General features: G+C 33.6%; 2 protein-coding genes across 4 annotated transcripts; one reads left to right on the plus strand and one right to left on the minus strand.

Annotated features, from left to right (window-relative positions):
- Positions 1–2,341: 2,341 nt before the first annotated feature.
- On the minus strand, positions 2,342–17,165 carry LOC106672898 (anaphase-promoting complex subunit 1). 2 transcript variants are annotated; one of them, XM_024224565.1, is made up of 37 exons: positions 16,974–17,165; positions 16,204–16,341; positions 15,897–16,143; positions 15,743–15,837; positions 15,515–15,680; positions 15,320–15,453; positions 15,023–15,153; positions 14,850–14,951; positions 14,595–14,786; positions 14,315–14,510; positions 14,072–14,253; positions 13,818–14,007; positions 13,688–13,748; positions 13,482–13,631; positions 13,307–13,425; positions 13,028–13,231; positions 12,809–12,955; positions 12,542–12,712; positions 10,178–10,334; positions 9,926–10,116; positions 9,677–9,861; positions 9,464–9,587; positions 8,738–8,854; positions 8,495–8,657; positions 8,255–8,434; positions 5,786–5,968; positions 5,599–5,725; positions 5,117–5,338; positions 4,858–5,059; positions 4,564–4,799; positions 4,305–4,500; positions 4,174–4,241; positions 3,817–3,955; positions 3,563–3,754; positions 3,338–3,497; positions 2,575–2,712; positions 2,342–2,505 (listed from the first exon to the last, which is right to left on the minus strand). In XM_024224565.1, the coding sequence occupies exons 1-37, from the start codon at positions 16,995–16,997 to the stop codon at positions 2,396–2,398; spliced, it is 5,739 nt and encodes a 1,912-aa protein (XP_024080333.1). In that variant the 5' UTR covers positions 16,998–17,165; the 3' UTR covers positions 2,342–2,395. The 2 variants fall into 2 exon arrangements, with proteins under 2 accessions (XP_024080333.1, XP_014260182.1); XM_014404696.2 differs by having other exon boundaries at positions 14,315–14,516.
- A 2,076-nt stretch (positions 17,166–19,241) lies between these two features.
- On the plus strand, positions 19,242–24,024 carry LOC106672926 (splicing factor 3B subunit 4). Of its 2 annotated transcripts, XM_014404739.2 has the most exons (6): positions 19,242–19,433; positions 21,627–21,710; positions 22,726–22,765; positions 22,920–23,065; positions 23,155–23,283; positions 23,354–24,024. In XM_014404739.2, exons 4-6 carry the CDS (start codon positions 22,931–22,933, stop codon positions 23,948–23,950), a joined length of 861 nt encoding a protein of 286 aa, XP_014260225.1. In that variant the 5' UTR covers positions 19,242–19,433; positions 21,627–21,710; positions 22,726–22,765; positions 22,920–22,930; the 3' UTR covers positions 23,951–24,024. The 2 variants fall into 2 exon arrangements, with proteins under 2 accessions (XP_014260225.1, XP_014260224.1); XM_014404738.2 differs by lacking the exon at positions 22,726–22,765.
- Positions 24,025–24,992: the final 968 nt, after the last annotated feature.

Genomic DNA, 24,992 nt, shown 5'->3' on the forward strand with positions numbered 1-24,992 from the left:
TTGATAATGTGATATTTTGAGTCCTCTGTCTTTCTATTAAAATATTGTTATTAGTTTTTTTTTTTGTTAGTAGGATTTCTTCTTTTTCCCATGAGGTTGTTAGGTGTACACTTACTACACTTATTAGTAAAGGTTGTATATCCTTCAGGGTATCCTTAAATAAGTCACCTCTGTCTTCATTTAAGATTGTCATGGGTGTTCCTCAGCTGGTATGTCCTAGGTCCTACCTTTATTTTTTCCCCTCACAAAATGTAATAATTGGCCCTTTTTGTTGGTGACAATGCATTACGATCCTGGAGACTAAGCATAGTCTATAGTATAGTAGCAATTAACCTCAAAAAAATGAATTTTTCTCGAATAGGCAGAAATTAAGAATAAATGTAACAAAAAACTGACGCTAACCTTTTTACAAAATAAAACACACCTCAGTAAATAGGTAAACATGGAGAAACCAACATGGGCTAATAAAGTGAAATATCTTGGTACTGTGCAAGACACCAAACTTACTTTTACAGCGCATGTTAACAAACTAATAAGTAAAGGTAAACTAGTGATAAGAACTCTTGCCATTTTACACTAGGGAATCAAAATTATGTGTAAATCTCTTCATAATGAATAAGTGTAAGTAATAAAATCTCGCTCTATGAAGCCATTGTCAGACCAATCCTCTATACATGCCCATCTTGGAGCTATACAAGTCAACACACTTTAAAAAGCTACTGGGTATTCAAAATAAATTTGTAAGGCTTGCTACCTCATCTCCACTATAAACAAAATTTTCTGACCTCTATAATAATTCCGTGGCTCAAAGAAGTAATTCTGCAAAGGGTGATTAAATTCTTTGCTAAAGTTTCAATAAGCCCTAATGCTTTTACACAGGAGTATCCTAATTGTTAATTTCTCCATAGCAAATTTTTCGCATTGTAGTCATTATCATACATAAATACTCCCATAAATAATTTATGTATATATTTATTGTATGCAGAAAATACAAATAGTTATATATTAAAGATATGGGGTTGAGATGGGAAGTTAGTGTCCAAGAGGATTGAAGTCATGATAGCTCAAGTAGTACAGTAGCGGCATATCTAGCCGAAAGTCATGGGTTTGAATCCCGCTTGTGACCCTGACTTTTTTATCTCATTTAAAAACCTTAATTAATTGGTCAAGCGGACCACGAAAACTAGTAAATTAAAGATATTTATTTATTTACTGTATAATATATTACATTAAGAATTTAAGGCTTTGAGGTGTTTTGCATGATAAATTTTCCTGCAAACTATAAATGTGATAAATAAAAAACTTACTCTTCATGTACTGCTTACATGAAGAATCAAATACAATAAAATGAATACTCATAGGTATTTGAAATTGGTGATTATAGGGCACAACTAAATTAATAAAGAAGTAAAGAAAGTAATTTTCTCTGGTGTACCTTTACCACTTTCGTGGCTCTCATTTCTTTCATGCATTTTTTAAAGTAAGTTTGCTTGGAGTGGTTTTTGTATAATTGACAACCAAGCAAAATGATCACACTTGGAATGGTGATGATCATCTTCAATTTGAATGTCGGTTGAACATGTATTAGGTCTTGACCCTCCTTGGCACTTTCAAATGATAAATTCCAAACATGAATCTCAACAATGATGCCTGTTTCAACATTATTATTAATCCATTTGTTTTAGTGGTCAATTGACCAAGTTACTTCTTTCAATGAATTATTCTTTTTATGTAAGGTTTTGGTTGAGATAGATTATTATTTCCTTCTCATCTTTTGTCCGTCTCCATTACGCAGCATTTCTCAGGTCTCAAATTAATGGCTTCGAGTACTGTACGACGGTTTCATTATTTATTTAATCCATCCTGTATAGTAAACAAAATTTAATTTAAAAAGAACAGTCATAAAATCACCTTATCTTATACTTAACAAAATACTGTCTGAACACCACTGTAAAACATTGAATTCAATGGTCAAAAGCACCCCCTGTGTCGCTTGCGCACCGACAGTACAACCATAAGTCAAACAGGCATGTTTTGACACAACAGTGCAGCAAGAGCCCATGGTGTCGTGTGTACGCTCTCCTTTGAATTGATAGAATGATCCGAGCCGACAAAAATTGCTCTATGTAAACTTAGCTTGGACTGTCAGTTCATGGAAAGGCCATAAAGTTTCTTTGTCCTTAATCCAATTCACAGTCATTGCAATACTTCTCTAGCAGTGTCAATTATAAAAAAGCCATTGTGGACAATTTTGTATATTTTTTTTATGTTCAAACCCTTTTGTGAAATGAATGTATGAATAATGCAAGAAGGCAAGTTTAATAAATTTCATTAAAAAAAATACAAAATAACAAAAATATATTTATACAAATATATATTAAAAATTGTACAATATTTACACATTACAAATTCTAAATAGGTCCCAAAGAAGTTTAAGAACAGAAGTAGGCAATCGGCAACCTTCTTTACTTGCAGCTTGCACTAAATTGCACAATTTAGATTTTCCTGTGGTAGAAACAAAACAAAAAAAAACATTCATGACTATGAATTGTTATACAGATTTTCATATCTTACCTTCTTTTTGAAGTTTTTCTAGTACGATTTCATTTGGCATTCCATAAAAAGTTAAGTACGATGTCAGCATAGGTAAAGTCTGGCGTTTATCTTTGACCCTTTGTCCTTTCAAGTAATGCAAAAGTATATCGGAATGAGCTAAAAAACAATAACAACAGCAACAATAATTGTAAAAAAAGGTACGATTATAATAATTGTAACATTGCACAAAAAAAGTTATAAAATTGTTTTTGCATGAATGTGAAAGAAAGGTTGCCGAAACATTGCTCAAAATAAAAACAACACAATGTGCAATAATAATAATTTTAATTAATTATACTTTTTAACTAAGGTCTTGGTTGAGATGAAAAAGCATGAGCGGGATTCGAACCCACGACCTTTGGCTCAAATACACCACAGCTCTAACTACTTGAGCTATCGTGGCTTCAATCCACTCGAATTTTTTCCTCTTTCTACCATATTTTCAATTATCGTGTAATCAGGATTCGATTCTCAGTGACTTATGAAGTGCACAGGAGCTGTTAGGAAAGTAAGTACTTCTGTAATTATTTATTAATCCATATATGTTTTTAGTAGTCATAATTGACTGTATTAATTATTTTAATTAATTACTTTCATTTTTAGATGATGTGGGATTTGAATCCCAAACTTGCTTTGTTGCCTCAACCAAGACCTTAGATTAAAAGTATAATTAATTCAAATAATTAATATTTCATTCAAATTTCTTCATAATTTAACTATTAATGAAAAATATTAAACTTACTCAGTTGCCATTCCTTGAACATAGCCTTAATATATTGATTGATAGCCATAATATGATCAGCCTGTAAATGCGATTGTGGCAGTTTTATGCCGTGTGCAATTGCTAAACGAATCTGCCATGATATGATAGAAGACGGTAAATATTTTAGTCGCATTACCTCCTGAAAAAATATCAAGAATTAATTAAATTTACCATTATTAAAATAAAATAGAAAAAAGTTTATACAGTTAGCAAATTGATCCAGTAATCGAGCAAAGGGAGTTTATTTTTTGTCACACACTCGTAACATATATTTGACATCCATTGTATTAACTTAAGTTCACGATTTGTGATCTTGCTGTCGTTTTCACTAGTTTCCAGAAAGTGTTTTGGAAAATTACAAGTTTTGTCTAGGACAAAAGCCTGAATAGCTTCAGCCTGAAATAAACCAATAAGATTTTTTTTTTAAATGTTAAATAAATATTGTTAGTTTAATTTACAGAAGTTGTCCACGATGAAGCAGTGTCTGTGGAAATGGTCTGAGCGAGTAATGTCTTATATCCGTGTGGATCGTCCGCATAAGGAAGGCATCCAGCTCTCAATTTGATCCCTATCGTGCCACCTTTTTTTAATGTTTCCCTGAAATTAAACATTACATCATAATAATTATAATTAATTGAATGAAATAAAAAAAATTGTAAATTTCAATTAATGTGTTTTAAATTCTTGTCAGCACTTGTTCAGTGTTCACCTACAAAATATTCAATGTTAAGGTTAGGATTAATTATTTCTCTAAATATTCAATTTTTTTTTGTTTATGAATGTATTTTGAATTAATTTTAATTTTATCAACTTACTCTAACTGAGTCCAATTTTTCCCTTTTGTAAACACAATTGACCAATATCTTTCATCTTCAATTTTAACCTTAAGAAAAAAAATCATAATTATTTAACAATTCTGGTAGAAGAATATTATTTGGAAAATTACCTCTTTAAGCAAGTGAAGCTCTGGAAGTAAACAAGGTGCAAATAATTTAATGCTTTGATTTTTATAGTAAGGTGTGTCTAGATAAACGACTTTCAAGTTTACATAAGATAATGATCCATGATCAATGTCTTTAGGTAAGAAAAGTCTAGGCTCGACAGCAAGAACGTAAAGATGTCTAAAGGCTTGAAGGTGGTATCTAACCAGGGCAAAATATGTTAATTATGTATAGGACAAAAAATATCACCAATATAGTGCATACCTGTTATCATTAGAATGGGTGGGAAAACGGGGGAAAAAGGCACAAATCATAGCAGCCACTGATTCCGGCCTTGTTGAGAGTCCGAGACTACCTCCACCAAGGAAAAGCAAACCGAGCGCCATATGCACAGCTAAATGAGATCCATAAGTAACAACGGAGTTTGTGACTTGTCCAACTCTTGAGCCAAGATGCCGACACAGCCTCAATACTTCTAAATCTCCTGTTCCGGCCATTACCTACAATAGTGAAATTATTACAAAAAAAGTTGGCATTTCATTGGTAAAATATCCTTACGACAGAGAGCGACAAGAGGGTGACACAAATGCACGTCTCTATAGTTGATTTCCCGGCCAATTCTGCTATTGACTTTGACGAAAGGGATGTGAAAAGCTTGCAGTAATGCAAAAGAGTTTCAAATGCTCTGTTATTAGCTGAACCCGCAAACCTCAGCCCCAATGCCATACACGCTCCAGCTATTATATGGCAGTAAGCTTGTCTGAAATTAGAAAATTGTACATTTCAAATTTAAAATTAAGTCCAGGTAACCACTTACGACATCGTCTCTAAGTCCACATCTTCAAGGCCTTCCCTAGGTTTGACGAGGCAGTAAGGTCGTATCGAGGCAGGAATATGTGCTTCGACCCAAGAAACCGTCGGAATGATTTGGTCCCACATCACAAGCCCTTTGGCCAATGTCCTCAGTAAAAGTTGGTCCGGGCATATAAAGTCCAACATGTACTCTGAATCAGGTGCCTCCAACCAATTTGCTATAGCACTAATAAAACAAAAATTATTCTTCTAAAAAAGATATTCCATTTGTTTTTCACATCCTTTTGACAGATAACATGCAAAATTGTGAAACGTTCCACATACTTTAAATAAAAGTATGTACAAAAAATTTAAAATTAAAAAAAAAGACAAACTGTTGTCAATAGTTACTAACTGTTCATTTTAATCAAAGAAACTGAATAAGTTTGAAATGAATTGTTTAAGACTAAGTTATAAATTGATGATGAAATCATTGTGAATACTGACATGTTGCCAGTATTGAAGTACATCATAGCAAGTGCAAGAGTTGCTCCTGGGCCTGTGACATGATTATTAACACAATCACCTTCTCTAATTTGGTAACTCGGCGATTTGTACTTTTCCTTTTGTGACCCTACAAACAGTATTTTTGGAGTAACAGCGTTTTTCAATTTTATAATGATTTAAGAAGTACCGGTCAAAGGTCTCCTATGACCTCCAATCATATAATATTGAAGGGTATCAGCTAAATCGAGATCTGCGAGTGTGGTGGGATCAGCGCCTTTGCCCAAAACGACAAGACCTAAGCCCAAGCCAGCTGCCAACGAGTAACATTCTCGATCACAACTGTTTTCCATTTCTGGTCCCGGTGGTCGACCTAAAAAAAATGTATAATTAATATAATCTAAAACTTATTAATATACAGGGGGTCAGCTTGTATTTTTATTTTTTTCCCTTTTCAGTGACTACCTCTAAAGTGGAGTATAATGCCATAAACCTCATGGTTTTATCTCAATTTGTTCAAAAAGCACAATTTTTAAAAAATGCTTTTTTTAAGAAAAACTCATTACTTAACATAAAACCTGAATTTTCTCTACTCTAATCTAACTTTTCCCAACTTTGACCCCATTAGATTTAGTACCAAATTTCCTTTTAGATTAATCCATTTTTGTTCTAAAAATTGCCAGACTACTTCCAAAATAACTGTAGAATATCATGAAATTTGCAACATTTTAAAAAAATGTAGAATCAGCTACAACACAACACTTTATGAGTTTTTCGACGGTCTATTTGAAACCTTGATTATTTTTATTTTTGAAGGGTAATTTCACCTGGAAGTTGGGAAAACGTGGTCCAGGATGTATTCTAGGAATTAAATACATGGCCCAAGAGTTGATGCTAATTTTTATTCCGAAGAATAGTTTGTTTCCCTGACACTAGAAATGCATTAAAAAACATGATTAAAAAAAGATGGCGTCAATGGGCCAGGCCAACTGAGAATCTATCATGTATCAAGAACACTGTTGACGGGTGGCCCTAAAGAGGATCTAATTCGCAGAAGAAGTCACCTTCACCCAATTAAAAATAGGCCATCCTATTCTTGGAGGAAATGTACGTCATTCTATTGTAGTAATAATAGTTGTGTATACCTAGCTTGTGTTAAGAGTGAATGAACTTATTGCATTAAGGTGTAATGTGAGAGGGTCAATGGCGAAATATCAAGTACCCCATCGACCCACAATAAGTTAAGTTGGGGTAGTATGTGTAAAGGGTAATGGAGGAATATCGAGTACTCCACCACCCTAATGGTATGTAAAATAAGAGTGAATGTATTTGAGAATGAGCATGAGTAGGAATGGGTTTGGAACTGCATCTGTTGGGTGCTGAATTGGCCTAGCTGTAGCTGTTGTTCGAATTGTCCGAATAGATCGTTAGAAAGCTCTTAAAATGGTAAAGTTTTTAGCCTTTTTATTTTATTTATATTTTTTAAATTTAATGTCACGGAGCTATGGTTTAACCTTCATGCGGACATGACTTTTTTTTGTCACCCATGGGAGCAAGGCGGTGGTCTACCGCCAACTCGTTTTCGTGTTTTCATCCAATATTTCATCCCAATCCTTTGAAATAGGTGTACTTTTGATAGAAGCTCAAACAACATGTTTAAACATTGAAAAAATTAATCAAAATGACAATTGATAAAATAATTAATCACAAGCAACACGAGATCAACAGAGATCAGTCCTTTCAAGTAAATGTAGTGCACAAAAAAAAAACTTATATAAAAAATGAAACCCGTGAAAGACATTGTTCATTGAAATTAACTTACAATTACTCTTTACTTATAATATTATTATTTTATGATTAACACATAATGACTATAAGAGAAAGATATAAAACTATAATGACAAGAACAAAACAATTTTAACTATAACAAAAATTTGATAATAGTACATACTTATGAGTCTTTACATAATGATAAACAGTGTAGTGCACTGGAAAATGTTAATATATTATCGCTAATGTAGTACATACAATAAACCTACAAAAAAATTCTAAATTGATTAATTATATGGTTGATGGAGAAATGAAACTTTAACAGATGCAAAGCAGTAAACTACTGACTACAAATGTTGTCTGATGACAGGCACAACTCGCCAATCTGGAAGATGATCACTTCTCAATTTAGTTTCATATATTGATAATAGAAAAGCTGAGAATACAATCCCCTCATGGCACTTTGCAAAATCGTAGAACAAAGTTCCTAATGTTTTTATGATGTGTGCGTAGACTACAGCCTGAGCGCCTGCATGAAGGTTAAAGAAGGTGATCCAAATTTCACAAATTTCATGAAATTTTAGCAGTTATTTTCTACGTGACTGGCAATTTTCTCAACAAAAATGGACTAATCTAAAAGGAAATTTGGTGTTAAATCTGATAGGGTCAAAAGTTGGGAAAAGTTACATTAGAGGGAGAAAATTCAGGTTTTATGTAAAGGAATGTTTTTCTTAACACTACAATAAATAAATAAATTGTAAATTTTGAATGAATTAAAACTATGAGGTTTGCGGCATTTTAATGCAGGCATTCTATGTACTGATTGTACTGTCAAATATATATTTTTTTTTAACAGAAGCTGACCACACCCTGTGTAAAATATCATTACCTATTTCAGAAAGAAGGGCTTCAGCTATGTGCCTATGACCTGTCCCTTGGTACACAAGGCCGATGCCAAGCAGTGCTGCGACCTGAATGTTCTGTACAAGATTTAGCTCAATCGACGTCGGTGGGAGAAGTGATTCTATATGCAGGCTGAACAGTTTTGTAACTCGTACATCCATTGTACCTTAAAAATTAATTACAAGGTTTAAAAATTTAAAATCAATTGAATAAATCTTAAGTTTACCTCTTTTGGAAGCGGCAAGACCTAATAGAATACCAACACTTGTCATTTCGTGGCACTTGTTCAAATAATTGTACAAGTAAAGATGCATTAAGTTGTTTAGATGTCCGGATAATCCGAGGCCCATTAAAAAGCCGGCGTGTTCAGGTAAAGCATCAATACCATTCTTTAAATTGTACAAAGTGACAAAAAATTTGAATGTAAATATAAAGTTATAGTGAGGAAATAAGACTGATTTCAATTTACCTTCGGCTTATTGTAAAGTATCCATGTTGAATCAATGTTCTTGGATAAAGGAGAAATTTTCAAACCTGCGGCTACACCATTGTGAAACAAGGGCCAAAGATTCATATTTGGAACAACCTAAACAAAAAGTTCAAAAATTCACTTAAAAGCCAGTTTAAAGTTATTAAATTAGATAAAGGACCCAAATCAGTATCAAATATGTATTAACTAAACACTAAATGTTACCAACAAATTAAAAATTTATGTATAAATAATTCATAATTTTAATAAGAAAAGAATAGACTGGCGTACATCAGATAGTACAGGAATGAATTTAAAGGTGATAGAAAACATTTTATAAATCCGGCTCAAAGTAAAAAAAACAAGTGCAGATTTGAAAACATGCAATCACAATCGCCAAATTTGTTTTGAAGAGCCATTAACAAAAATCTTTGGACACCCATGTTGTGAAAGAATCTCATGACTTAACAGACAGAGGACGTTTTAAAAAATTGTTTTAAGCACTTTACAAGATGGAATTTTATAGAATGGGGTGAAATCTTATACAAAATAAGAGATCTGAGGTCACAGGGTGCCTCAAACAATTTGTGTAATATTCTAGACCCAATAAATATCCCACCCACTGTTCAGTAAAGTTGGTTGAACTGGTGAAATGAAGAACGTTTCTTTGTAAAATGCCATTTGAATTTTGGACCTTCATAAATCATGGAAATTATTATAACTTACTTCAATATGATTCAGTTCTACTGTAGTTCCTCTTGGAGGTGCTTTTCCAACTAAACAAAGCTTTGGTATATTCAACTGCTCAGTAATTACAACAGGAACTGTTGTGTGCAAGTCCATCATGCCTCTAAAACAGTTAACTTTTATGTATTCCTAAATACGTAACCAATCATAAATTGCCAACATTAAGTAAATACTAAATGATTTTTTTTTAACCTGCCAACAGGAAGTGCCATCGTTCGTGTACATATTGCATACAAACATCTCTCTTGTTCTTCAACAAATTCAATGTCAGTGACGTCTGACCTTTGAGTAACATTGATTGTAACCGGTTCAGATGAATTTAGCAATCTCCTCGCTTCTTCTACCCTCTGATCCTTATTGAACCTTAAAGTTAATATCTGTAATAAATCAAAAGTTTATAGGTGAAATTGAACCTCCACCAATAAAAACAATTTAATCCACCTCTTCTGGATTGGGGTGGTGTTGGGAAAGTTCCTCATTGTTTTCACCAGGTACCAAGTCAAGCCTGGAAATCAAACGGCACGCGCCGAGAGGCCAACCTTGCACGCCTGATTCAGTTACATTCTGTACCGCACAGCCCAATATCAAGCCAATACCACATGGGAGGTTCAACAAATCCTGGCGATTCATTCCTTCAAAGAAATTTATTAAATAAAAAAAATTTAAATTTAAGAAATAAACGTTTTAATATACCTAGTTTATTCATGAGAAGAACTGCTTTGTGCTCTGAAGATGGCACTAATGCCATCGGATCTAGAGACATGGACATATGAGGAGTTGTACTTCGACTACCAGGAGGGACTACATTTCTCAAATTTTCTTTTTGAGAATTCATCAACATGCCTAGAATCTAATAAAAATAAATTGTAATTCTACTATATTTTGGTCAGTATTCTACCACCTTCATTGGAAGATTATTAAATTTAACAAACTTGAAACTTGACACAATTTATTTATTTTGTGATAAGTATAACACAAACCTTAATACTTAGAATAATAGTAAATAATAAAATGGTGAAATGTTGAACACATGTGATAATTCAAAACAGTTTGAAGATAGGCAGATTGAGATACATATTAGTATAAGCTAATGTATACTTTGATCATTACTGATCGTTTCTGTCTGCCTATCCTCATTGGGTAGGTCTGTCAGTCGTGTTTTGGACTTTCGCATCTCCATCCAACCTGACTGAAGATAAGATAATACCGACCAATTACAGGTTCATCACTCTGCAGAAATAGAGAAACAAAGAAATCTCACGATGTTTAAACATTTAAATAAACTTTTTTTAACAGAAACAAAGTACAATGTACATAAATGTATCTGGTATATTTTTGCAAATTTATAAAATCATTTATTAACAATAATAATAAAAAAAACCAGTAATTTTAGTTTGCTTTGTTTTTTCAGTGATGTAAGCCTTCTTGAAAGTAATTTTTGTGAATTTAACTTTCACCTGCTTCTACAACGCACATAACAGCTTGGTTAAGTGTGTGGTGATTAGTGATCGTTAATCGATAATTAGTCAGAGATCATGAGATGCAATGATGAAATGGTGTGATGTAGGTTTCAGAAAAACATTTTCTTTATCGTGCCAACATTTTGATCTTTATTGAGATCATCCTCAGGGCCTGGGATTTACAAACATTGTTTACATTTAACAAATACATTTAGGAAGTGAAAAAGTGAATTTATACAATGCAAAATATATTTTTTTATTATATTCAATCAAAGTATTTTTACTCACTCAAAGTGTTTGTCTTCTGTGTAATTGTGCCATTCTTGCGTGTCGTGTTGAGAGTGCCAGTGAGATATTGCTGTTTTATGTTTATATATGTTGGATTTTAAAGGGGTGGGGAACGAAGTCGGTATAGAAAAGATATTTTTGTATAAGGCGTCAGCTTCTTTGAGGTGAAAAGAGCCTACGAAGGGAAAAAAAGTGTTGGTAATGGTTCGGCCAGATTATCCTTTCAGGATTATATAGAAAGGGATAAATAGGAAAAGGAAAGATAAATTGTTGGACAATTAGACTATGTGAAAAATATTTGATGTGTAGAATGTATTGTGAATGTATGTTATCTATATTGAATTTGATTAATGATATTGGCGTAGCTGCGACTGAGTTTACATCTATCTGTTCTGTAATTGATGCTGTGTTTATCTCTGTTGATATAAACCATTTCTAAGAAATTACGTTTATATTTGTTTTGTTCTGTATGTAATATTTTTGGATTTTTGAAGTCAAAATTGTGTTTGTGTTCAAAGTGGTNATATATATATATATATATATATATATATATATATATATATATATATATCCCCATAACATTTTCTCTCAGGAGAAGTTATGGAGGTGGTGGTTACGGTTTGGACAGGCGTTCGTATGGAAGGTCACAAAAACTTGATCTTCATCGAGCAAACCCTGACAGCTGTGTGATGCATTGAAGACGTGTTATCACTTGTTCCTTACATGCGACTAATTGGTGATGGTTTTATTTTTATGCATGACAATGCAAGTCCCTACAAAGCTAGGTTCGTTGGTCACTACTTGGAATGAGCTTCAATTCGATGTTTAGTGGCCAGAATGTAGTTCCGACTTACACCTTATCAAACACCTTTGGGACGAGTTGCCAAAGAGAGTTAAAAGTTGCCCAGTGATGCTAGAGAATTTGCAGGAATTAAGATTGACTGTTGGAGGAGTATGGAAACATTCTACAACATTACATTCAAAACCTCATAAAATTGATGCCTCATCAAATGGAAGAGAAGGAAATACTCCATACTTAATTGAATTGTTTTTGTAAAACTGTTTTACTAGTTTAATTTTTATTTAATTATTTACCTATCCTGTATTTTTCTTTAAAAATATCCAGTAAACAACAAAAAATAAAAATTATAACAATTACAAGTATTTACTTTGTTCTATATTTTTTTATAATCATAAAATGTGAGTTAATACAACCCACTTTTTGAACTTGTTTCTTTTCTCCAATAAATACACTTTGACATTAATGCCAAAATTTTTTGAATAGCAATAATTATAAAATTTGCCATACCTCTAATATATTTCTACTGAGAGTGTTAACGCCTGTAATGTAAAGATAAGGAGGAATGTTAATTTCCTTTGTCACCAATCCGTAAATTTGTTCAAAAATACTGCAAGGTTGTTTCGACATAAAGGAAGGCCATTGAAATTTAGCAACTTCTTCATCACTTATTTGACTATCCTAAAATGATATTTAAAAAGTGTCACAATTAAACTTAATTTTATTTTATAAAACACATTAACAATATAAAATTTAAGCTAAGTTAAACAATTTTACCTGAATATTGGTCAATGTACATTCATTCGGGAAATCTCTCCAATAATAAGAACAATATTCATGAAGTCTTAAGTCGCTACACAGCTGATGTAGAAGACGTGTCAGGAGCGGCAAGCACTCGTATAAAATTGGTTTCAGTTTTATTTCCTAAAGAAACAAAAATTTGAAAAGATGTCACACTAAGAGGGAGAAAATATAGGGCAAATTAAAAATCAATACCTCATAGAGGAGATGAAAACTGAAAACAATCAAGTGAAAGTACGGATACAAAAGTGCAGAAGTGTTAATTTCTGAATGTCCTTCTTGTGATGCATTTTGTTCATAGCCGTGGCAGTTTGGCGACTGCTCGTGCAAGCCTAACGACAGGCCAAAGTCCTGGCACATCATGTCATGATAAGCTGAACTAATTAGATACGACCAGTCCTACATATCACGAATTTTAAAAATCCAAAGCTAAAAGAATTATAATAGTTTGATTATGCTTAAAAATGTAATTACATCATTTGAGCCGAGATCAGAAGCCCTCATTTTTTTAGTGTTTTTTGCTGGCGTATCACAATCAGAATGAAGGTAATAACTTACAAGAGGCAAGAATTCCAACTGGTACCCAAGGAGATCTTAAAAATATGATAAAATTAATAAAACTTATTTGATCAATAATTTACATACCAACCAAGTAAACATGAAATAAACAAGTGCCATTCTTGTTTTGGCGATATGTCCTGAGTTCCTGGAGCATTCCTAGTAGTGTACCATTTAGCTATTGTAAGCAATGCGATGTCTTTTTGTAAAATGCACTTCAAAACTTTAATACACTCCCTTACTAAGAAAAAATGGTTAATAATTAAAAATACTGGGAAAAATACATTTAAAATTTACCAAGGGGCGATGAGGCAAATTCAGGCAGTGCAAATCTAAACATAGACCCATTGGAGTATTCCTTTAAAATAAATTTAAAAAATAAATAAATAGACAAATTGAATAAAAATATGCAAGAATTTTAACGTACAATTGTAAATCTTGTTCCAACAGGATCTCTCAGACTCTGTATCGCTTCCCTTGACCCTGTTGGTTGCTGCATGTCGCCCGGACTTGAATTTGTCTGACTTTCGTTAAATGATGATGTGACAGGCGAGAGAAGGTACACTCGCTCATCAAAAGTACCTTCACCGATTCTAGTTGAAGATAATAAGTTGTTTCTAGAAATAAATCATTCCATGTTAAAGTGAAATATATATAAAATATACCCCCAATATATCATACCTTGGTTCAATCCCTTTTGGGAAAGGAGAGTTAATAGTAGTAACCAGAGATATGTTGGTCAAATAAGAAACACTGGCTAGCTCAGCAGAAATTCCTGCGATGTGTAATTTGCCGATCGTCGTGCAACCAGTATAAAGCATCACACAACCACCAGCCTCTAATATTGCAATCATCTGCAATGCCTGTAAGTATGATGATTATTAGTATAATGGTGATAATGTATACTATTGAGTATAACCATACGGGTATAGGGACTGCATCCTTAGCTGGAATAGAGCTAACAGAGCCTACAATCAATTCTGGCATCCTTGTATTATTTGTTCTATTCAACCTTACAAGAACGAGGCTGGAGTTGACTAAATAACACAGATATTCCTGGCCTAGAGTATCTTTAGACAGAAACGATTTGGAGGCCATACTACTTTGATCTCTGTAACTTCTAAAACATAAAAAAATTTAATCGATAATGAACATTAACAGGGAAAACAAAACATCAGTAGTTAAGAATGCAATGTAAAATCACCTGGGAGTTGAAGTTTCTGTCCAAACATATTCCAAGCACAGTTCGGGCACTATTGGCTTTGGCTCGGCAATTTGAGGGGCTATGCTTCCACCGAGCCGAGCTTCAACAGAAGAAGCGCTACTTGTAAACGATTCCTTGACAAAATTTCCATAAGTCTTTGGAGAATAATTTGTTAAAGGTGAATGCACAGAACTATAATAATAATATACAGTAAAAGATAATGTAATCAAGTGCATATCTGAACTAGATATTTACTAATGATGAGGGCTGTGAGGACTGAGCGAATGCATAAGAGCCTGACTAGTGTTTGATCTCCCGAACAAAGGGCTTCCAGCACCACTTCCCATCAACACTGACCTAATTATACATGTATGTATATGTTTAAAAAAACTACAGATTAATAATATAGTAATAGTGGTTAATATTACCTGTTGAGTGATACAGCACGCATTGAGACGTTCAAGTGAACACTGCCAGTGCTTAAATTGCTTCCACTCATATTGGTTGCTGTCGTATTCACAGTCATACCTGATTCTTGTCCACACATCCATTGGCATTCCTATAAACAACAAAACAGTGAAAGCTAATTTTTGATGAATATAATAATTTAATGAATAAATTAAGTCATGTCTTGTTATACAATGCACCACTTACTTATTTGATTTATTCAAGTCAATTAATTTAAATAATTTTGTACAAAACAAATAAATTATGAAAATACTTACTTCTGCCAATGCTTTTCTAATTTTCCAAATACTGTGGGTTCCAGTTCTAATATTGTGTATGAGGCAAAGAGAAGGTTCTTCGCTTGTAAATACAATTTTGAGAAACGGATCGTTCATATAACTCAAGACACCACCTAAAATGTTTACAAAAAAATTCTTAATTATACAATTGTAATAAATTAATGCAATATTAACCTTGTTTTACAGATAATACTGGAGATATTTCATCAAGTGGATGCAGGAGGGAGAATAACGTAGTTAGTCCTTCACAACCACATGATTCTAAAGTACTTCTGTCTAAATGGTAATGCACCACCCTTTCAATAAGGAGGCCGAATTTGGTAGCCCAAGCATTTGTGACCTTAAAAAGATTTGTGTTTTGTTTATTTAAACTTTTTTTTAAATATATATAATTAAACATACCTTGAACTGCAAAGGAGTTGTATAGTCTGAACCCCCATCACAATAAACACTAATTTTATCACTGTCCAAAATGCACAGTTTTGGTTTATCTTTATCTGCAAACCCAAAAATGCTTAACAAAATGAGAGAAAATTCCAAATTTTACAATTTGTACCTAGAGTGTCTGGAAACTGGCACCAAAGTGCTTGATGAACTGGACACTCCATTGAGTAGCAGACTTTAAGAATTCGTCCGCCATTTTTGCTGGCTTTGCCGGTTGAAACTGACCTTCCAACGCTCCCACGGCTGACGATGACAGTCCTCCCACTCAAGTACAGCTCCTCCTCGATTGCGATCCCCTCTGTGTTTGTCTCACAAGAATTTGAACCGTTATGATATCCATTTCTTAACGTCCACCATTCCTGATTGAAAGATGAAACTTAATTATTCGGAAAAGGTTAAAGATTGCATTGGAAAATTACTTGTGTGTTGTCATCCAAATTAACCTGGCTGAACCTTTGAGCTAGATATGCCTCATTGTGACCTCTTTTGAGTATGTTAGAAATAGCAACCACCCCTGGGTGGTGTTTCATCTGCTGCCTCCCAAAAGGGACAAACTCCTGTTAAATAAGAAACATTTGTAGAGCAAATTAAGTCAACTATATATGATGAAATAATCAACAGACTCATACTCTGGCTAATACACAAGTTCATAAGGCCATAAAGCATTAGAAATAAAGAATATACTCAAACTACCCGACCTTCATTGTCAGATGTCATCCTGGGATCTGCAGGATCTTGTGGCTGTTATTTGGTCAAACAGACCCATTATTAGGGTTGGCACAAGAAAAAATGTGTCGGGGATTAAAACTATAATAGGCAGACCTAAAATGACAGGAAAAACCAAATTATAGATTCACCACCCTGCAGACCCCAACAGAAAACAATGCAACTATACTGTCTCCGTACTTCAATCTGCAATACCACATCCAACAATTGAGCAGCGCAACTTCAGTTCCACCATCAATTTAATTCTTAATTGTTTAAAAAACACGTTTGTTCGTAAATCATTTAATTTAGCCATCAATCATAATAAAAAAGTCATGTTAAAATATAACATGAAGGAAAGTTGTGAAGTTCACTTTTTTATGAGAGAATAACAAACATTTTTGAGTGATACCAATCCTTTAGTCTATATTGAATCAAACAATAGGTATACTATCAAATAGATGATATGATATTTTATATTCACCTGAGGCTCGGAGGCAGCTATCATTTTACTCTCCTCTTCATCCAGATTGATTTAAATATTTAAATATTATAATAGGAGGGAAAGACGCCGGTTTCGCTTTCCTGGAGCGCGAGGTTACAAACAGATCGTGGTGAGTGGTGGCTGGTAAAGGAGGGAATCACGGGACATCAATCAACCTTCCTTTTTGCAACCTTACCCCCGGTCGAAGTGGGCCCAGTCTGGCTAACGGAAACCTGGAAAAATTCCCAAATCTCATGACAAACCTACAAAATCCAGATAGAGTCCAAGTTGTGCAGTCATAAAATCTATTATATTCAAACTATTATAATTATATAATTAATTGTATAGTCAAAGAAAGCGAACGAAATTAAACCATCACAGCATGAAAATTGTTAAGTGAAAAAAGTTGAAAAACTATTTTATCTCTCTAGGTAACATAAACTTCCATGAATATGTCCTATATGGTTTAAAATGAAACAATAAAATAAATGCGTGGTGATTAGTGACCGTTAGTGGATGATTATTCGGAAATCGTGAGATGCGGTCTGGTGTGATGTAGGTTTCAGAAAAACATTTTCTTTATCGTGCCAACGTTTCGATCTTTATTGAGATCATCTTCAGGGCCTGGGATTTANTGACTAAAATAATGTACCTATATTGTGCAGAAAGCTAATATCTATATATGCTACGGTACACCCTACCTAGGTAGGTAGGGTGTATCGTGTATGTACGACAACCCTGCATCACACACACTTGCAGCCTCTCAGAGTCGATCGTAAGTAGTCTAAAAATATTGAGGTAGATCGCCAGCAGTTCAAGTTTGAGCACCCCTGAATTAGACTATGTTTTATATGTTATATGTTTTGTGTGATGTGATGATATATGTATGTTATCTATATTGAATTTGATTAATGATATTGGCGTTTTGCGACTGAGTTTACATATGTCTGTTCTGCAATTGATGCTGTGTTTGCCTCTGTTGATAATCTCGAAAAAATGGCAAAACGGAGGGAAAATTCGAGAAGTGAGGTTGAGATGGGAAGTTAGTGTCCGAGTGGATCGAAGTCACGATAGCTCAAGTGGTAGAGCAGCGGCATATTTACCGGAAGGTCGTGAGTTCGAATCCCGCTCGCGACCCTGACTTTTTTGTCTCAACCAATACCTTTCATAAAAATAGTATTTATTAGCATGAACATACATATTAGCGTGAATGTGTGATGTGAGGGGGTCGATGGCGGAATATCGAGTACCCCATCGACCCATAATAAGGTTAGTTGTGTAATATGTGTAAAGGTTGATGGAGTAATATCGCGAGTATTTCACTACCCTAATGGTGTGTAAATAGGAGTGAATGTATTTGAGAATAAACGTTAGTACGAATGAGTTTGGAACTGCATGCACGTTGGGTGCTGAATTGACCTAGCTGTTGACCAGCACCTCCTTCCCCATGGAGTATTCTATACATAGTTGAATTATATTCAGTTCCATTTTTTTAACTAGAAATAATTAAAAGTTAAATACCGAAATATGTACATATACAAACATAAACATGCATAAGTGCAAATTAAATAATTTATATGAAAAACATTGTATATTATAAAATTATGAAAGAAAATTTAACTCAAAAGAATGTAATAATTCAAGATAATAATTATATTCAGTTCAATTTTTTTAACTAGAAATAATTAAAAGTTAAATATGTGTACATATACATACATACACATACATAAGTGAAAGTTAAATAATTTATATGAAAAACATTGTATTTATATAAAAATTATGAAATAAAATTTAACTCAAAAGGATGTAATAATTCAAGATAATAATATGTATTAATATAAAAATTATGAAAGATAATTCAACTTAAAAGATACGTAATAATTAAAGATAATAATTATATACAGTTAAAAAATTTTAACTAGAAAAAATGAAAAGTTAAAAATGTAAATATGTACATACACCTATATAAAAGATAATTTAACTTAAAAGATACATAATAATTCAACATATCTTCAAACTTGACTGTAGAATGAAGAAAAAGAAGAATTAATAATATTTAATATTAAGATGTGGAAAGTTATTGGCTGAACGCATCATTCTGTCAATAGGAGAACTACAGTTAATAGAACGAATAGAAATAATAAAATATGAACAAGTCTATTACGCCTGATCATAGGCATAGAAAAAGTACCAAGTATCTTTCATATTACAAAGTATCGATACTTCGATAATAATCGAGTAGTAATTCGATAGTTTTTAGGTATCGTTTTATTTAACTGTATGTTGTCGAAGTCCGAAGAGTACACTACACCTGACCGAAGTCTGAAGTGCACGTCCTCCGATCTTCTCGAATCTCGCACAACCGTCGCCTAGCACACATGCGTTTGTAAAACCGTCGTTTTTCTTCTGTACACGAACGTTCGGCGATGGCTGCTGGACCGATTGCCGAAAGGAACCAAGGTGAGATTTGAAAACGTGCCGAAGCATAGCCAAGCCGGTCGGCGTTCGCGGAGGTTCTGCCCTCACGCATCTCGGCATCCTCTGGGAATCGAACCCAAGACTTTATTTTTAATAGGTACAATACCTTAGACCTTTTTCCAACAGGTCGGTCATTAGAGTGAAAATGTAATCACTTTTTTTAAATAGACATTCTAGTTTATTTCATTGATTCTTGTCCACTGGAATTGGTCATTCAAGCCTGCCGAGGCTTAGGAAAACTTCATCAATTTGCATTCTCTGGTTTCTCTTGTACACTATGCCAGGCTTAGTCTGACAGTACAGATTAAATTATAGTTTTATAGATATTTCTAACATACCGGGGCAATTTAAAACTTCATTTTACGTGGACGCTTTAAGGTTTTTCTTATATGTATCTACCATATTAACATAACAAAGTTAGAGCATAAACAATAAAATATTGTTTCAGGGCCACTGGACAAACAACTTAAGTTTTACAACTATTCTACTTCCTACACCCTTTTAGAAAGAAAGAGAAAAAAACCAAAAAACCCTGGGGACAAGGTTGATAGATAACCTATGTTGCAGATATCTGCATTTGTGTTTTTGGAAAATTGTAGAGTGGAAAATGTAGATGTAGATTTCAATTCGGTCTGCCGATGAACATGTAAATGCTTGAAATCCATATTACTAACCAAATTTAGGTTGTGAGTATCAATATTGTTTTAACTCATTTGCGTTTTAGTTGACAATTGACGAAGTTACTTCTTTCAATTATTATTCTTTCTATGTAAGGTCTATCCAGCTCTTGAAACTGACTTTTTTATCTCAACCAAGACCTTGGTTTATTATAATATTTAATAATTAAAAGAAGTATCACTTCACTAAACAGCTCCCCGAGGCCACTTTATAAGTCGCTGAGAATCCAATCCTGATTACACGACATTTGAAAATGGCAAAAAGGGAAAATTTGAACGATTGTAGGTGGAGAGTTGGTGTCCGAGAGGATCGAAGTCACGATAACTCAAGTGGTAGAGTAGTGGCGTATTTAACCGAAGGTCATGGGTTCGAATCCCGCTCATGACACTGACTTTTTTTATCTCAACCATGACCTTACATAGAAAGAATAATTAATTGAAAGATTGTTTTAAATGTTGAAATGAACATCTACTTACAATACTGAAGAAGATAAGGGGGCATCAGGAGTCCCAACGGTTTAGGCGATGACATGGTGCTCATCGTTGAAAGGTATAGGTCTTGGGTTCGAATCTAGCGGCCCTGCATTTGAACCTGGCATACTTAAATCCCCCCCCCCAAAAAAAAAAAAAAAATTAAAAAATAAAAAGACCTCGAGGGTTGATATGCTCTCTGCGATTACGAACCCTTGTTATATCTACAACCCATCCATTCTATATTGAACTATAATTCAATAAAGGAACTAAGCATTTTTAAAACTAATTGGGGTGGTGTGAGTTTGTCAATTCACTTTTTGAAAATGATGTTTCTGCTCACAAAATTGTTAGCAACTATCTGTATGGTATGGTATGGTATGGTGGAAAAGGATACTAGTAAGTGGGGTTTGTATTCCCCAGGCACTGCAGCCTTCTGGCTTATTGTACCTTCCTAGTTCCTTAGTTCAGTCAATAGACTCAATCCTTCTTCTTAGAAGTATCAGGTCGTTGACTATTGCTGCTGCAATTTGATTCCCTAAGTCTTTTCTGTACGTTAGGCTAAGCCTCCATTGAGCTGTTGCTTCGCATTCGAAGATGATATGAGTGGCTGTTTCCTCCTCCTTATTACATAATCTGCAAATGGGATCATCACTGTATATACCCATGTTGTGTAGATTTTTTCCCAGATACCAGTGACCGGTTAATAGTCCGACCACTCCTCTGAGTTTAGCCCCAACTATCTGTACTGTAAGTACTTCTACAATTCTAATGATTTATTCTTCAACCTAATGATGAGCATTTAATGCTTGAATTCCTGATAGTTGGTAACAACGATTTTGTGAGTACAGCCATATTTTACAAAAAGTGAGTATTTTTTCTCTTTCAAATTGGCTTTATCCCTAATTTGTTATACAAAATTTTAATTGAAAGCTGATATCAATTATATTGAGACAATAACAAATTGTTATTGTTGTTAATAGGAAAGAATATTCTATTTTACTTAAATTTGTTTTAAAATTTGCAGATGCAACAATTTATGTTGGGGGCTTGGATGATAAGGTGTCTGAAACTCTTATGTGGGAATTATTTGTGCAAGCTGGACCCGTAGGTGAGTAAATTTTTACATACGCAAATTGAAGAGTAAAATGCCTTGATGATGTATACTTGTAAGAACATATTTTATTAAGGTTTTAATTAATAAGCATAATGTTACAACAAGTAAATAAATTTGTATGAATGTGTATTTGATATTTAAAACATCATTTTTCCCTAGATAAACTTTGTAAATAAGAAGTGTCATTTGCTCAATCAATCCAAAATTATTCAGATTTTAAATGTACAACAACAAATGTAAACATGGCATTTGGTTCATGTCAGTTTCTCTGGTTATATCCAAATGAAGTTGAAATAGAGGTTTTATTTGTTATTGCACATTTCTGAATTTCTGCCAAGTAATTGAAATAACCGCTAACAGGGCTTCTCAAACTTTTTCCCCTTTCACAGAACAAAATCCAGTTCCTCTCATGAGCACTGGATCATAAAATTGGCATAAAAAGGTGAGGCTTTTGGTTAAATCAAATGTGATAATGATGACAGTATTGCAAGAATTCTAATATTAAACACACAAGTCGAGTTGGTCTAGGAACCTCAATTACTTGCTATATAGCAAGAATAAAAGATATTAAAGTTGGGTTTTTATCGACCTGACAGTAATCACATTAGAATTTATTGAAGTATAATCATAAGGTCTTTGTGATGAAGCAGACTTTTTTTTGGGTTCACAAAGACCCTCAATAATACGTCAATAAATTCAATTACAAATAAAATATGTATGTACATGTAGTAGTATATGTAATTGTTTCATATTTCATCATTTTCTACAAAATCTAAACATAATCTAAATCTGACTTCTACCGTTGAAAAATTTCCCAAACAACATTTTATAAGATTTTTGTTGAAATAACTTCAATGCTTAACACTTAATCACGTAGACACATTCAATCTTTATTTAACCATTTAATCAGAATTGGACTTGCACTCTCCAATACATATTTAATAGAAAGAAATTTAATAAATAAATTCAAAAAGAAATTGCCTAAAAACTTACTCCCTCCCCTTTTCAGGAGGTGAAGATAACATCTCAGCTTCCTGTTTCAGATGCTTGTAAGTTGTTTAATTTTTACCGCTTAGTAATACAACTTGACCCAACCAGAGACCTTTATAAATAGTGAAAGTTGTTAATTTTGAAGTATTTCAAGAATTACATTGTTTACATGTTTTGTCAATGGTTTAGTCAACAAAAGAAAAATTGTTTTAGTAAATGTTCACATGCCTAAAGACAGAGTAACTCAACAACATCAGGGTTATGGATTTGTTGAATTCCTAGGAGAAGAGGATGCGGATTATGCTATTAAAATCATGAATATGATTAAAGTACATGGAAAGCCCATAAGAGTAAACAAGGTTAGCATCGATTTGCAAAATTGGATGAAAATATGTTCTTTGTTTAATTTAATTTATAAATTCAACAATGATTATTTAATTTTATTCAGGCATCTGCTCATCAGAAGAACTTAGATGTTGGAGCCAATGTGTTTATAGGAAATTTGGATCCTGAGGTAGATGAGAAATTACTGTATGATACTTTTTCTGCTTTTGGTGTTATCCTTCAAACGCCCAAGGTATTTATTGTTATCTAACTGATACATCTGGTTTTAACATCTAATTTATTGTTAACATTGTATTTTGAAGATAATGAGAGATCCAGATACTGGCAATTCAAAAGGATTTGCTTTTATTAACTATGCAAGTTTTGATGCATCAGATGCTGCGATAGATGCGATGAATGGTCAGTTTTTGTGTAACAGGCCAGTATCAGTTTCTTACGCGTATAAGAAGGATGCAAAAGGAGAAAGGCATGGCTCTGCAGCAGAACGGTTGCTTGCTGCCCAGAATCCTCTATCTCAAGCTGACAGACCGCATCACATGTTTGCCGATGCTCCTCCCCCAGCACCTCTCCCTCCACCACCAATCATGCCGCCGCCCGTTTTCAATCCTCCACCACCTCCTCCTGTCGCCCCACCACATATGCCGCCTCCGCCCTTGCCCCAGCGGATGCCGCCCAACATTGCTCCACCTATGCCGCCGATGCCGCCGCCGGGCCCACCACCGCCAGTTATGTGGCACTACCCACCTCCACCACCGCCATCCACTCCAAAAGCACCACCTCCACCGATGCCCTGGAGGGGGCCTCCACCTCCTCCTCAAGGATTCCCTCCAAGACCACCTTTTCCTCCACCTCCTCCTCCCTCTGCTCCAGCTCCCCCTCCCCCTCCTCCTATATATTAGTAAAATGTTTTATATTTCTGGAAGATTTGATTTTTCTGTTTTATAAAAATCTTTAATAAACTTGCAATGTGTTATTTATTGGTTAAATTAATCCTTTGAGCAGACTAGTGTCAAAATGGTTGTTTAAACAACAGTTAAGTTTAAACAAAAGTTAACTACTGTACATAAGGTGTTCAGTATCTATTATCCATAATTTGATACAATATTTTTATAAACAAAAGCTTTTAATTGCTGTTTAAAAACTTTCAAATTATTACTTGTATTGTAGAAAACAAGTTAGTGAATAAACAATTAAATATATCAACTATAAGTATTATGATTACCCTTGTAATAAATTTGACAACTTGGAGTATAAAACAGTTTTGTAAAATACATTAAAATAAAAAATACAAAACCTGTTATATTGAGAAAATGTGTAACATGATGGACTTATTATCATTTACAAAATTGAATGTGAATTTTGTTACCAAATAAGATTCAACATGTCATTAGTGTAATTTTTACTGAATCATTCCATTACAAAGTTTTTTAGTAAGCAAAAAAAAGTTAGTTGAATTAAGATCCAATTTAATAACAGGAATTCACCCTAAAAATGGTTTTTATCATTCAGTGGTATATGTACTGTATAGCTAGATACCTGGATAGATAATTAACTTAAATTATCACCAAAACATTTTCTTATAATAAACATTAAACACAAGGCATGGAGTATGACACCATCAGCCTTGAACAGCCACAAAATGTTTTTGTATCACTTTTATTAAAAATAAATAAATTACATAATCAAATCATCAGTTTAAATGGTACAATTCGGAAAAATTATAAGGAAGAGAGCAAACATTTTTTGTGCAGATATTTACACTGAGTAAATAATCATATCATTCACAAGTTCGAATAAAGATTAGTGCCAGTGATTTAAAAAAATGAAAAATCACCGTCTGTCCCAAATAAAATCCTCATTATAGTTTTATTTAAAGCAAAATAAACATAATCATGACCCTTCCTACCATTTAAATGCAATATTGATTCCTCACCAGCTAAC

This window comes from Cimex lectularius, unplaced genomic scaffold (genome assembly GCF_000648675.2).
Source record: "Cimex lectularius strain Harlan isolate CLEC.00 unplaced genomic scaffold, Clec_2.1 scaffold46, whole genome shotgun sequence".
NCBI classification, from domain to species: domain Eukaryota; kingdom Metazoa; phylum Arthropoda; class Insecta; order Hemiptera; family Cimicidae; genus Cimex; species Cimex lectularius.

What these genes read in the sequence shown, in the direction of transcription:
- LOC106672926 (XM_014404738.2), top strand. Translation starts at nt 19,400, where the DNA reads ATGGCTGCTGGACCGATTGCCGAAAGGAACCAAG. An exon ending in GATTGCCGAAAGGAACCAAG is followed by an intron (nt 19,434 to 21,626) that starts GTGAGATTTGAA and finishes TAAAATTTGCAG; the next exon opens with ATGCAACAATTTATGTTGGG. An exon ending in TGTGCAAGCTGGACCCGTAG is followed by an intron (nt 21,711 to 22,919) that starts GTGAGTAAATTT and finishes AAATTGTTTTAG; the next exon opens with TAAATGTTCACATGCCTAAA.
- LOC106672898 (XM_014404696.2), bottom strand. Translation starts at nt 16,997, where the DNA reads ATGATAGCTGCCTCCGAGCCTCAG. An exon ending in GTGGACTTAGAGACGATGTC is followed by an intron (nt 5,060 to 5,116) that starts GTAAGTGGTTAC and finishes TTCTAATTTCAG; the next exon opens with ACAAGCTTACTGCCATATAA. An exon ending in CCCTCTTGTCGCTCTCTGTC is followed by an intron (nt 4,800 to 4,857) that starts GTAAGGATATTT and finishes TCACTATTGTAG; the next exon opens with GTAATGGCCGGAACAGGAGA.